The sequence below is a fragment of the Cryptomeria japonica genome, chromosome 8 (genome assembly GCF_030272615.1).
Source record: "Cryptomeria japonica chromosome 8, Sugi_1.0, whole genome shotgun sequence".
Classification (NCBI taxonomy): domain Eukaryota; kingdom Viridiplantae; phylum Streptophyta; class Pinopsida; order Cupressales; family Cupressaceae; genus Cryptomeria; species Cryptomeria japonica.
In genome coordinates, this window is record NC_081412.1 from 279,698,896 (window position 1) to 279,714,640 (window position 15,745).

At 34.2% G+C, this 15,745-nt stretch overlaps 1 protein-coding gene across 2 annotated transcripts in view; it reads right to left on the reverse strand.

Annotated features, from left to right (window-relative positions):
* LOC131070585 (kinesin-like protein KIN-14L) overlaps nt 1-7,314 on the reverse strand; it is a 153,291-nt gene extending 145,977 nt beyond the window's left edge. For both annotated transcript variants that reach the window (XM_058006167.2, XM_058006168.2), the window contains exon 1: nt 6,703-7,314. In XM_058006167.2, coding sequence (XP_057862150.1) covers nt 6,703-6,921 — 219 coding nt within the window. In that variant the 5' untranslated portion in view covers nt 6,922-7,314. The remainder of the gene's footprint in view (nt 1-6,702) is intronic.
* Between the last annotated feature and the right edge of the window lie 8,431 nt (nt 7,315-15,745).

Genomic DNA, 15,745 nt, shown 5'->3' on the forward strand with positions numbered 1-15,745 from the left:
GCAATCTTCACATCCATCTCATGAACCTCCCAACAATGTGTTGCAACAACAGCAAGTGTGAGACGAATGGAGTTTGCCTTTCCAATCAGGGCAAAGGTTGTAATGAAAGCAATACCAATAATTTGTGAAAACCCCTTTGTGACCAGTCATGCTTTGAACTTATCAACTAAACTATTCCCTACAAAATTTGATCTAATAATATTCATCATGAACTGTGGAAATTTAATATCTTTGATTGATACCCTTCATGGGAGGGAAACTTGTTTCAAATTGATGCAAACAAAATACACAGTTGAATCCAGAAGCTTATCATAATATTCATCATGAACTGTGGAAATTTAATATCTTTGACTGATAGATCCTCTTCCATCAAACAAGTACCCTTCCCTTAAGAAGGAAGACAAGATCCCAATTGTAGTTTCTCATCAAGGAACTATAATCCTCCATTGTTCAATCCCACTCAACAATACTTGATAGCTCTTGAAATAATTATAAATCAAAAGTTGAGGTAACGACAACATGAGGATGCACCTAAAATTGTGATCTTGTTCTCCTAGGATTTTAAGGATCCCCAACCGAATCATCAACTATCTACAAAGTCTATCTAACTCAAAGTAATGTTATAGTACAAGAAAAAAGAAATTCCTTGACATCAAAATGGAGACTAGGAGATGGAGTTGAGTATGTTGTTTATTTTGTCGTTTATGTAAAAGGTTTGTTGAAAAGAGAATTGGAATGAAATACTAGTCAAGCTGCTGATTATTCATCAAATTTTCATCAGCTCCCTAGCTGTGTGCTTGAGATAATTGGCTACCTGTTTGAGCTACTTGGTCGGTTGCCTGCTTGAGCTACTCGGTTGCCTGCTTGAGCTACTCGGTTGCCTGCTTGAGCTACTTGATTGCCTAGTTGAGCTGCTTGGGTGTCTGCTTGAGCTGGTTGCTTGTCCAATTCACCTGCCTACCTGTCTACTTTCTTGTGCCAAGTCAAAAGTATCTGCCACGTCATCCTTTGAAGGTTGACTCTTCAAAATATGTCGATGAAAAAAGACACAATTACTTCATTTATGGACTGTGTAGTCTCTTGAAAACGGTGGCTATTTTTAGTTTGCCTTCATCTCATATGCGTCAAAAATTTATGTCTAGCATTTTTAATTAAAACAATTTCTTTTTTAGTGTGGGGCGTAAGAGAGTGGGGCTGTTTTCAGCTTTTGTAATGCCTTTCTGACCAAACAGAAATTCCTCTTGGTGAATACACAGTTTCGTATTTGAGGTTTACGTTTTCAGGTTATCGCATGGTAATAAGTTTCCTTCTTTTGACTATCGCGTCATATATACAAGACGACTTTGGAGAAAATGGGGCTTTTGCTAATTATATACGAATTGATTTTCTGTTGTTGTTGTGATAACATGTTTTTTAATCTATCAAATTTTTGAGTTTATGTTGAGAACATATGTTGACCTGCACATGTGTATATACCATAACATTTAGGAGGCACTACTACGCAGTGGGTATGATATGAGTTTTAATGAAGACTCTACTCTGTTTTGGTGAGTGGAATGTTTTGCAGGAGATGATATAGAGTTGAAGATTCTGAAATAGTCCTTTTTGAATGAAAAAGTGTGCATGGCTATTGAGTCGAAGTTGTGGAGTTATTTGTTCTTGATAAATACTGGACTTTACTGAGCCCTAGCTGCAGATTACAAGTGTATGGCATGAAGATTAATTTGTGCAATTGTTGTTGATTTCAGTCTGATATCTATAATAAAAAGTTGAACAAAGTTGGTGCTTCGAGGAGAGTTCATGCTTTCAGTGAGTTGGTGCTCACTTATGTAATCAAAGTTGGTGCTCTCAATGAGTTGGTGCTCGCTCATGTATTTCTGAGTTGGTGCTCGCTCATGTATTTCTGAGTTGGTGCTCATTTGGTAATTGAAATCTATTGATATGTCGTGGTTTTTTACGCAAAAGGGTTTTCCACGTGAAATTCGGTGTTTGCATCTTGATGTTTGCTCTTTCTATGTTTTATGTGGTTTCGTGCATTTAAAAGTAAAAACTTTAAAATACTGATTCACACACCCACCCACCCCCCCCCCCTCAAGATATTTTCTATGTGCCTTTCAGAGTACTCCTCAACACTCTCATCAATTGGTGGAGAGGGAGCCGAATCCTGATCATCAAGAATGTACCTAAGAGGATCCAAATTGTTAAAAATGTTGTCACTTATATCAATAGAACGCAATACAAAAGTAGATGGTGAAGAAGTATCTGAGATAATCATCAAAACAAACAGTTCTCTCAATAAACAACTTGTGAGTGACAAGACGCAAAGCCCCTAACACCATCTACATAGCCCACAAATATGCAAGACCTACTATATGGATCCAAGGCCTTATGTTTCTCAATGATCTATTCATTGACATTTTAACACCATTATGCTAAAGTTGTATGGAACTGTGTTGTAAGTCAATACCCTCTATAGTGCAAAATTGCTTAAACCAATGGTTCACATATCACTATTATCAATGCATAGCTTTGATGGTTTCCCAAATTGTTTCTCAACAAGTACTTTAAAGTCCTCTAAGTTCTCAAACATCTCTCTTCTATTGAATGAATTGGACCCGTGTGTATTGATAAAAGTCATCTACTGACACAATCTACTCATACAATCATAAAAGTGTCATAGAAAGAGTATTAGGAACAAAATATGAGAAGGCATACAAACAAGAATGATGATATACCCTCCCAACTACCACTATAGTGTCACTCTACACTCTTGTATCACCACTATATCTCAAGAGAACTCAACTTGCTTACTTGGACCAATGTGAGTGATCCAATATATTAATAGGAGATTCGTCAACAAAGAAGGCACACATATAACATCATGGGAATTTCCCTCACCCATGTCAACAAACCCTCTCCCATAAACATTGACTAAAGAGCCACCACCAATCAAAATTTGCAACATTCACCAAGCTCTAAAGATGAGAACTCATCCTATAATGGATCCATGTGGTGCAACCAAGTCAATTATACATGTCCTAGAGCATGAAGTTGAACTGCTACAAGAGCCTTCACCTTTCTTTTTCCCTTAGACTCCATTTGAGAAGATCCAAAATTAAATGAGCCCTTAGAGAAGGAATTTGGGAAACTAATATTATGCTTGTAGAGAATATCTACCAAATGTTCTATCTGTTTATTCATGCATTTGTGTTCATCATGACCGGATTTCTTACAATATGATTTGACCTTCTCTTTATTTTGACTGTTGCCTTTAAAAGAGGTCTCAAATTCTACTTTGAAAGCAATGGAGGATTTTCAATTCTATTTTTCTCTATGCCATTTTTCTTTGGACTTATCATTTTGTTCTTCTCCTTGTTGCCAAAATATTTCTTATACCTTTAATGCTCAAATTTGCCACCAAACCATGTGCCTTTAAAGATTTTAGATTGCCCATCTCTATGAGTTTGTCTTGCTGTGCAATGAGTTCAACAGTAATGTAATCAAAATTGGGCATTGTAAACCATGTTCCTAAGGCAAACTTAATAGCATCAAAGGTAGAAACATACACAAAATAATCAAGTCCAATCTTAAAAAGCACACTAAGCACTACTTGCATATCTTTTTTCTCAATTTTACAATACTTCAAAATTGAGTATCTGTTTTGTCAATTTTACAATACTTCAAGTTCAAATGTATGAGTCCATCCTCCAATGATGAACTTTAATCTCACCTATTTGTCCAAACAAATTTCCAAGCATATCCCACACAACCTTATGTGTGCCTAATGTTTGAACATGAAAGAGTAAATCAAGAGACACAACTAGGCACAAGAAACCAAAGACATCATCACATTTGTTAAACCATTTTATCTTTTCAACGTCCTTGGGTTTTGTTTCAATTCATTGACTTATCCCATACAACCCTTTGCCCCTTAGCAACATTGTCATTTTTGTTTTCCATACAAAATAGTTATAGGGTACTAGAATTGGATTAAGTTGAGAATCCATGATGTAGAAAGGAAAGATAGAAGACAGAAATCACACGTACACCCTGTTATTACTTGGCCAAGACCCACCACCAAGTACAATGTGTGACACTTTATATTCAATGCATTTATAATGCCAAAATGTGCCAATAAATTTTACAATCTCCAAAAAGTAAAATCTTGGGATCTGAGCAAGAGAAGCTCCCTTCTGCTGATGAGTTGTTGGTTAAAAAGACATCAGCCTTGGAAGGCATCCCAGTAAGCACAGGGTGGCTCAGCCTACATCCCAGAATCAGCATGTAGATGATTCTAGTAATCTTCACCCAAGTATCCAGGAGAATCTTTGTAAGAACTTTAACAAAAAAAGGAAAATGTAAAGCGGACAGCATTGAGCATATGCATATCAAAAAACCTTTTGTAGGTGGCAACAATTTCCACTCTAATAATAGGAATGGGCAGTCCTCCACTTCTCAAGCACTGCCAAAGTCTGCTATGGAGAAAGAACGCTTCCATATTATTGAGCTTCTAAACAACATGAAGTCTTCAATGCAAAAGATTGGCATGTCGATCCATAATAATCATGATAATGACCACAATAACCTTGGTATGGAGATTCCTCTGATCGATGGTATGAATAAACATGTCCACAAGATAGGTCAGGAAGCTAATGACAGATGCCAAATATTGGGAGAAATCCTCAATGCCTTACTTGCAATCAAATGTAACTCAGAGAGATAGAAATCATCTGCAAGCATATGCACCTTACTCTTAATGATACTCAGAGTATTCATAGGCATATTCACATGGATGAGTACTCCAAATATCCATAATAGGAACAATAAAATTTTGTCAGCAGTCAATTTGGAGGACACTGAAAATGATTTTTAGTTGTCTTTGCCCATCAGATTGGTGTTGTCTTAGTTTGTTTTGTTGCTGGCATTTGTCTGTTCTAGTTTTCCTTTTGGCTCTTTGTGATAGTGGTTCCTAGTTATCAATTAAAAATTTATAACATTAATTTTAACAAACAAAAAAAGACGATGCAGTTTTCATGTACTTCTGCAAGTTGTCCATCTATTCAAAAGTCGTCAATAAAATGTTTTTCACAAGTGCAGGTTTTAATGACCCTCTTTTATAAATATTTTGATCATTCCATATCCAAATGTTGATTTTTCTGCAGCTTCTGCCAAAAATGCAATGAGGCAACCCTTCAACTATCAATTTTGATTTTCTGAAGTACAAGCCACTTTAATTTCTCTTCATATTGATGATGTTGAAGGAAACCATGAATGCTCAAAATCAATAGCAGTTTTGTAAAACAGATCCACAGTTTGTAAATATAGGACAACTTTATTACATATTAAAATGAGGAAAAGACAGGAAGACTCTGTGGCAGACCACTGAAAGAAGAGGCATAAAAAATGTACCCCTTAGTGTCTGAGACTATTAGACAATGGATCAAAATATAGAGGCTTTAATGAAAGAGCAGTGAAGGATGAGCGGTGCAAGCTGTACATCATATTATAATTAAGCATCAGCTTATTGAACCCATATTAGGCAACAGGCTTGCTTACTATCTCTGAAACTTTAAAAAGATGATATATAATGAATTTCATTCATTTTAAGGAGATTCAAATCTTAACAATCTAGATATTTAAACTGTTGACTATCAATATCAACTGACTACAACTACTTTTCCTCGTATTTCTTGGCAACAAAGATGTCGCATTTAGGTACTCGAAGTACTTCTTTTGTACAGAACATTAACTATCAGTTTGGACTCCTAAACGATTGCAAAAACTGAACTTGATCAAATTTGGCAGTTAGCAAAAGGCATTTGCTTGATATTGCTCACAGTTTTCCCAGCTATCACCTCAAGCATGTACAACAGCCTCCTTTGTAAAGTTATGATGAATTTAATGATTATGACCTAATAACAAAGTGGTTCTTGCCAGATAGCTGTCACAAGAAAATCTTCTGCGAAGTCCTCCTAAAAACACAGTACTGGCCATAATACAAATGAAACTAATCCCATCTTCATATTATCAATCAATCCCATGAATCGATAGCAATCAATCAGTGTCAAAAGAAGCAAATTGCTCTCGGCATCCATGTGTGCAGATAAATACACTTGACACCAAATTTGGAAGAAAATGGCTATATGAAACATCAGCCAGCAGAAATAAATTTGACAGAAGCATCTGAACAGATATTGTGATTATTCTTCACTTATATCCTTCATTGAATTCAGGTCTTTACTAAAACAAGCTTGTCTTTATCACAGTATCCTAGCAAAATAAATAGTATTTCCTCGGCACTTGTCAGAAATTTGGGGTGCTGTGTAGGATCCTCAGTATGGGTAAATGAAGATTGACCAGAAACTATGCACTAGAATCATCATAAATCATCGCATAATTTGATACACTGGTCAAAGTAACTTATAGGAAAAGGGTGTTTTTTTTGTCAAAAACAAGCTTGGGTAGACCACGTTCACGCTTAATAATTCACCAGAAAGCCCAGAGAATACAAATGCAATGTCAGCTATTGTTTAATGGAGGTATGAAAGAGAAACATGCAAACAACAATAGGGTGTTGAGGCGATTTCCGTAATCCAGAACTGACAGATGTGATATGTCGGCGCAAGTGTGAGTCTTAGAATGTATCTATTGAGCTTGAGATATTGTGACAAAAACAAAGTAGATGGGCATTGAAAAACATACCAGGAGCTGCTCTTTCAATTGGTGGACCTTGACAAAAAGGTTGTGCCTCAAAAGTTGAGGTGGAGGAGGCATAGTTGATGTGGAATACCTTGGAGTCCTCTCATCCTCCTCTTCCTGGTGGTACTGATCGAGTGCGGTTCTGGGTTCAAAACCTGCAACCTGCCAGTTCCACCTGCCTCTGGGATCCCCCACGCCATCTTGCCCACCCTTGAGATCCATGATGGTTGGGGATAATGAATTGGTTATGCCACGAAAAGAAGCACCTTGTATTTGGATTGTTATGAGGGTAGTGTTGAACCTCAGGATGGCCCCGGCCCCATCGTTTAGGGTAATTGATGGCGCATCCCAGACCTCACAGCAGTTTGTATCCTCCGCTACCACCACTTTTTTACTGCACTCTATTTCCCTCTACCACGTTTCAAAATTCACCTTCACCTTTCCTTGGGCTTCTATCCCTAGACAAATCATACTCCACCCGTCTAGAACCATCATTCCTAATTATAGGATGCAGCACCTTCTACGGTACCAAGGATGTAAGCTGGAATGATTCATTTTAATCACGTCCCTGACATGTAAGTGTAAAGAGTATGTGGAGCAAAAGATGGACTACTATTTTTCTATATTCTGTAATATTTCCGCTAAAAAAATTACGTCTTTCTTTGTAGTTTATTATTCTATTATAATAATAAAAATGGAGAGGTGAAAATTTGTGTATCATTTTCTAACTAGTCATTGGACATATTCTATTGCAATTAAGAAGCCGTAAAAATAGTATAGATTATAAAACTATTTTTTTCACAAATCTGAGTAATGAATTGTAATAATTTTAGTCGAAAATTATGTATAATTTTTTCAATAATATTTCATATAGTCTATTGTAATTTTAAAAAGATAAAAAATTGTTGGTGATGACATAGTACAATGGTTAATTCTTTGTGTTGTGATTCTTACTACCAAGTTTCAAACCTGTGTTTGTGGATGTTTATTATGAGTATTCATGTTGGGGATGAGGTCCCCTCCCTGACAAATGTTATTCTGAATATTCATTCATCTTGGAAATGGTCCCTTGTTATAGCCTCGTGATTAATAGCTCTCACAAAAGATCAAAAGTTCTAAAAAAAATAGATACATTAAAACCAAAATTACAAATAAATACGTATATTGAAACTAAATTATTATTACCATATCTAGCTTTTAAAGAATCTATCTAAAATATGGTGATATATATCTTTCCAAAATGCCCTATTTATGCCCTATTTTTCAATCAATTTATCACATATATTTACATTGTTTGATATATTTTCATTTTTATTGGAAGAATTTTATTTTATTTAAGTGTTCTTTAAATTTGTTTTATTTGTTTTACTCACTATTATCAATATTAAAAAAAATTATTTTACTTCTATTTACTTTAGGTTATTATATTTTATTGTATTTACTTAAGAGTTATTTTTATAGTTTTAAACTTATATGTATGTTAATTATGTTTTAGTTTTAGTTAACATTGCACTTCATCCCTTTTGTAGTTATACCTCTCACCATAGTAAATATTTATACTTATTTTTATGAATTTATTATAATATTAAATATTATAAAAGAAAATAAATTGACTTGAAAAATAAACCCAATTTTACAATTAATGAAAAGAATAGTAAATTTGGCAAATTGGATCGTAGCAAAGGATGGGCTAGGATGCGAGAAGAGAAAGAGTTGAATGTACATGAAGAACAATGACATGCAATGAACATGTTGAAAGGAGACATAAAGATGGAGACAAGAGAGAGTAGTCCTCAAGTAAAGGTTAGGGGAGGAGAGGAAACAAGATAAGGAGAAGAAAGAGGGTGAGGGGGAAGGGGAGGATAGGAGAAGGGGGAGGCATAAGAATGAAAAAGAATGAGAGGGGAACCTAATATGGGGAGACAAGTCGAGAAAGAAAATGGGGAGAGGGGGAGAGGTAGAGAGAAATTGAAGATATGGTGAGTTAGATTGGACAGAACTTAAAAAAGGATTATAGGTGTGAATTTAGTGCTTCATATTAAAGAAGTGTTTCACAAGGAAAACTTACAATCTTCTCATGTCTAATGTTAGTACCATACTCCTTGATTTTAATGTTGTTAGAGTGACTCGTATCACTAATGTATGGAGTCCCACAAGAATAATCAAACTTATAGACCTTCAAGTTGAGTACAATGTCTCTATTATATTTGGTGGATGGGGTAAGGTTTCTAACAATAGTACATGATTTGAAGGCATGCTTAAAGCCGTTTTCTAAAAAGGATTTGGTGATCGTATTAGAGATAACTACTATGTAGGGGAGGGTAGCAACATGGATAACATGAGAGTCCGAGTCTAATGATTTATAACTTAAGCAAGATTGAATTTGTTATGTACTTTTGTTATGCGTTCATTAAGATACCCATTTAATTTGAAAACCTTGGATACGTTGGGAAGCTCCTAGTTAAGGTTTTTCTCATCGCAAATATGGAAAGCCTCAGTGACTAGAATTTTAAGGACACCTATTTTTGGATAGGATGGTGTGAAGAAGCATGGAAATAGACGCTTATGTGGGTGGAATTATAAAGATATGAGAGTGAGGAAACATCCACTTTCTTGATGGAAAGATGTCCAATAATGGGAGTTGATTATTATTTTTATTTATTTAGTGAACTTGGTGTAGTCAATATTTTTGTTGAAGTGAAAGTGGAGTTTCTCTATTTGAATAACATTATCAAGTTAGCATATGTTGGCATTATCAACATAATGTGTTCACTGTTCCAATTTAAGGGGGGAGGATTTTAGAGATAGCTTTTTAAAATTTCCCATGTAGAGGTTAGTTATGATAGGATATAATGAGGATCACATGGTGAACCCATTAGATTGTTCATAGACCACACCTTGGAAAGTGAAAAATTTGACCCTTAGGCCCAATTTGACAAATGAAATTATTTCATTATTGGTTTGGTGTCTATCTCGATGGATTAATTAACAATGACTATAGTAATTAAGGACGTCATATTCAAGATGACCAACAAATTTTCATAATCTACATTGTTCTTTGATAAAATGGACAATCTTTGATTATGGAACTTATCCTCTGAATTGGATATGGGTTTATATTAGCTAGGTAAGGGAACTATTTTGTAAGTTGGGGAAATAGTGGTATAAATGTTGTTTTAAGAGGAATGTTATCTTTATGAATTTTAGATGTGTTGAACACAACACATGACTAAGAGGGGAGGTGAATTAGTCTGAACCTTAAAATATGTTACTTCTAATTTTAAAAAATTCAAACCACGATTGACTTATTGTTTCAATTATGAAACATGAAAACAAAAAGCACAATGAACACATGAACACCATATTTATGTGGAAAACCCTGAACAGGGGAAAACCACGGTGAGAATCAGACTCACAATATGAGTAACTAATTACAATGTTTTAGGCTCAAGGCCAAAGAGCTTACAACACTTGATAGGAATTGCAATACTAAGGCGCACAGCCTAGGGCAAGATACAAAGGACTTGCATTACTGAGACTCACTATCTCAAGGCGAGATACACATTATCATACAAACTGCCAATAGGAATACACCTTATTTTGATAGGTGCAAAGAATCAATGAATTGAAATGAACAAGATCTCTTGATCATGCAATTATCCTCGAACCTCTGTATCAAGTGACCAACATCATGGCATACAAAACTCATAATAATTGTTGTCTCAAAACACTATCATACAAAAAATATCATCATCAAAGCTCTTCACAAACTGGCTTTTACACCAAATTTGCTTACATGTCATCAATATTTATTTAAATAATTGACATATTAAACAAAGAAGACGAAGGCTCCTTAAATAGATCTACAAATATGATGTTTCTTAATGAAACAATCATTAACTAAAGACAAATTAAAAAATAATATAAACTAAATAAGATGGCCATTAAAGAAACATTACATTATTTAATACCCTCCCTTAATGTTTATTGTCCTAACAACCCTACATAAGACAATTTGCAGGTCTTTTGATCAGAAACACAAAGAAGGTTGTCCATTCTCATCAAGACACATTGTTGAGACCATCCCTATATCTGCAAAATGTTAATGATCAAGATAAGCAGAAACCTTCCAACCTAATGTTGGGAAAACAAAAAAATGTCCCTCCATATAGCCAGAGACACCAAGAACAACTTCTCAAACTAAAACCACGATTGTGAGGAACAATCAACAAATCCTTGTTTAAATAGATTTACAAAGACGATGTTTCTTAATAAAATAATCATTAACTAAAGACGGATTTAGAAATAATCTAAACTAACTAAGATGACCATTTGATACAGGGGCATTTCCTTTTCCTTGCATGGTTTTTTGGGTATTTCGTTTATTTCAGTTCTGGTTTTGGTTTAGTTTATTTATGTTCTCTTTTTGTCGTAGCTTCTTCATGTTCCTATCGCAGGTTTGTTCGTCAATGTTTATGTTCATGTCTTAATTGTGACACGAAGATGCGTTCACTTTAGAATTCAAGTCCTGACTAACAACTGATAGTTGCACTCATTGGTAGTTAGTTACATGGGCTCATCATGGTAGTCACTTGCCAAGGCCATGTTGGCAATCGTTAGCCAACTAAACCAACGTTTCTTCTCTATTTGTAAAGCGACTAAGGTGAATTGGGGGTTGGTGGTAATTAGGATAGAATCAGTCGATTGGCACAGAGGAGATAGGACGTTGGTCCGAGAAGAATCGGCCAAGAATACAGATCGACTAAATGTCTATATCGTGAATGGTCAAATAGGCCAATAAGGGATAGGCCAAAGCAACCTGCAGGGAGTTTGTGTATATAGGTGTTTGTGTCAATTGATTCCGGTGAGAATCGATATATTTTGCAATAACTGGTGAATCTAATATGAATAAAGTCTCAAACCGATCTATTGATACATATTATTGTGGTCTGAGCAAACACATTCTGTTTCCTATCACATTTGAAGCAATCTATCATTGAAGTAATTTGTTTTTTGATTAGTACATGAACTTCCTATCATTTTTGCCCTATTATTTATTTACAATTGCTTGTGAATCTATTAATTTGGTCAGCAGGGTGTGCTATCACCATTAAAGAAACATTACATTATTTAATACCCTCCCTTAATGTTCATTGTCCTAACAACCATACAGAGGACAATTTGCAGGTCTTTTGATCACAAACACAAAGAAGGTTGCCCTTTCTCGTCAAAACACACTATTGAGACCCTCCCTAGATCTGCAGAATGTTAATGATCAAGATAACCAAAAACCTTCCAACTTGATGTTGGGAAAACAAAAAATGTCCGTACCTGAAGCCAGAGACACCAAGAACAACTTCTCAAACTAAACCACAATTTTGAGGAAAAAATGACAAATCCTTGTGCAAACCATTGCCCTAGCAACTCTAGGTGTGATCCAAACAATTGCAAGAAACTAGGCACAAATTTTAAGGAGAAAAATCGATCAAAACTAGACATGATTGTTTAGGAAAAAAATCGATCAAAACTAAAAAATGATTTTTAAAGAGAAAATCACACAAAATCCATACATTGAAACATCAGCAAGTAGTTGACACAAAATCCAAGACACAAATCAACATACAAAACTTTATTTTTGAGGAAAAATAGTAAAACCCTCATACAAAACAATTTTTGTGGAAAAAATAGTACAAAACCCCCAAAAAAATTATAAAACCCCTCCAATTCTTTTAGGAAAAAATTTTTTAAAATAATTTTTTAAGTTCAAAATTTATAAAACCTAGAATATTTTTTTTTTGGAAAAAAATTATAAAACACAAAAATAATTTTTAAAGGAGAAAAAAATTATAAAAACCCATCACTAATTTTTTTATGGGGAAAAGATAAGAAAAACCAAATAGTAATTTTTATAGGGAAAAAAAATTAGAAAACCCAAAAATAAAACATCTCCAGGCAACCAAACAAATAGGCAAACTATGTGCCCTAGTCGTGTTGATGTGGGGAGATGAAGACATCGCAGGTCACAAAAAAAAATAGGGGATAAAACTTGTCATTGAGAATGCAGAGCCAAGCCTGTTGCAGGTCGAAAAAAAAAAAAAAGGGGTGAGTAGAAAGGGACTTGGAAAAGCCACAGGAGTCGTCGGGTTCTAGAAACACATACAAAATACAAGATAAATTGTGTCAAAACTCTCCCATGAGTAGAAAATAACTCAAAAAAACTGGACGCGTGGGCAAAGATGACGCTTGAAAAAACATACAAAATCAACACAAAGACTTCCACAAGCCATCACATGCCCTGGAAAAGGAAAATTACGCGCGAAAATCATAGGAAAAATGCCTACAAACTCTCAGTTTGAAAAGCATGACCCATGCAAAATGAATCCACGAACCAAACCAGAACAAACAAACTTTGACGGGTCTTCAAAACTAAAAAATATGACCAAAGAATTTCAAAAAATTCTGCACTAAAAAAATTTCGTTGAGAAATTTTTAGAATTACAATTTTTTTCAAAATATCTCATTCCCGCTCTGATATCATGTGCAAATAATCGATATATTAAACAAAGGAGATGAAGGCTCCTTAAATAGATTTACAAAGACGATGTTTCTTAATGAAACAATCATTAATTGAAGACGAATTTAGAAACAATCTAAACTAACTAAGATGACCATTAAAGAAATATTAAATTATTTAATAATATCCACTTCACATCAATTCACATGCATTCCATACCTCACTGATACAACCATACATCTATATGTTCTCATGTTTGAAATCATCAAATCTAAGCTAATTAAACTAAAAGGACGAATCACAAAATCCTTAACTAATTAAGCTGATTTTAAACACAAAACAATGAAATAAATGATAAAAATAGAAAGATTAAACTAAATTAAAACTCCCTATTCTCCACTTGTGCTTCCATTGTTCTTCTCCATTATTGTTGGTGTAGGTGGCTCTCATGTATTGCACTTGATTTCCTACATAAGATAGACAACAATTTTGAAGACTATGATTCTAGCTTGAATTGAGAAAAGAGGTTGAATTTATAGATTTTCCACACAAAGGAGGTGAGAAATTGAACTCGAGTCCTGATTGATAGACAAATGATTTTGATTGACCTGTTAACTCATTTTGGTTGATCTGTTAACAGGGTTGATTGAGGAGTCAACTGAATTGATTAACCAGAAGACTGAATAGACTAGCTAGTTGACTGAGTTGATGAATCGGATGACTGAATTGATTGGAGAGATGATTGATTAGATGGATTAGAATACTGTTGTGATTTAAAAGATAAGTGATTAGTCAAAAAAGTTGATTTTGAGTGAAAATGGGTGATTGAGAGTTAACCGAGTTAACTGATTAAATAACTAATTTGATCAATCAATTCTGATTTTAGCATGTGTTGTAGGATTTTGAAACTGAATTTCATTTTCATTTTCAATTTGGATTTGCATTTGAACTTTCGAATGCTGAAATGCGCATGAAATTAACTAAAATTTAGATTTGGTGAAATGCGAATTTGGAAGAAATGAAATTAATTGAAATTAAGTGAAATTCAAATTTGGGAGAAAATGTGATGAAATTGGATGAAATTAATTGGAATTAGAATTTGGGGAATTGGAAGAATTAATTAATCAATTAAATAATTTAAACAAAATTATTTAACCTTAGGAAATTGAATTAATTAAATAATAAAGATTATTTAACTAAGGAAAATGTCGCAATTAATTAAATAATTAATAATTGAGATAGGGTTAATTGATTAAATGATGAAATGATATAAATTTGATAATTAGAAATGGTCAAGGGTGATGACTAGAAGAAATAATTAATTTAATCAAATAATTAAAGAATTACTTAATTAAATAGACGAATAATTAATGTAGAATCAATGAGGCATTTTTAGGTGTCTACATTTGCCCCTCTTTGAGACAATGTCGGAACGACGTTGTTTCAAAGAAAACAAAAAATATTCTACCCCAGTATGCCCCGATGACATTTAGGGTATAAATATGCCCCCTCGAAAAAAGTGGTAAAAAATTTATGGAATGAAGACCATTTTTTTGAAAATGTGCTAGAAAGTGATAATGTGAAGTTTGGTGAGTCACTCAAGAAATTTGCACATTTTTGTTAGTTTTTTCCAAATTTTTCATTGATATGTAGAAGTGCAAAAAATATGTCATCTGCAATTGAGTGTATATCTATCCACAATTGCTAATATTAATTCACAATTGAATTATTTTCTCGCAATTGAAAATATTAGTTCGCAATTGCTTTAATTGATCCGCAATTGCTTTAATTGATCCGCAATTGCTTTAAATGATCCACAATTGCTATAAATGATCTGCAATTGCTAAAATCAATTCGCATTTGACATTATATTAATATTCTTTATTTTTCTCTCGATGCGAATGACGTATCTAATTCATTTTGATTTTTCTCAAATGCGGGAGAATTATGCAGTCTTGATTGTGAAATAGATGAGGCCAGATGGTCTTGATCTACATCATGAGTTAGATGTCGAGGATACAACTCTGCTTCGACAGGTTGGATTATACCACATAGTGCACTTGTCTGAGGTGACGGCCAACAGGGCCATGATTATTGCGTTGATTGAGCGTTGGCATTCGAAGACTTGCTCATTTCATCTTCCGACAGGTGAGGCGTCCATCACACTTGAGGATGTGTGGCGTATTTTACACATTCCCATATTTGGTTACTTGAGAGATTGTTTGTGCATTGAAGGCACGAATGATCTCTGGAACAATGAAGAATGTTAGATGAGAAATGGAAGAATGGTTAGATTTTGACATGAATGAGTTTGATTGGATCGAAGAAATGGTTAAAGTGATTTGTAGATTTATTAAATGATAAGATTGATGGGATTGATAAGATAAAGATAAAGTCTGGTTTCAGGAAGGACACGTCCTGTATAAGACAAAGATGATCAAAATGTCTGGTTTCAGGAAGGATACATCCTGTATAAGACAAAGATAGATGATCACGTCTGGTTTCAAAAAGGATAAATTCTATATAAGACAA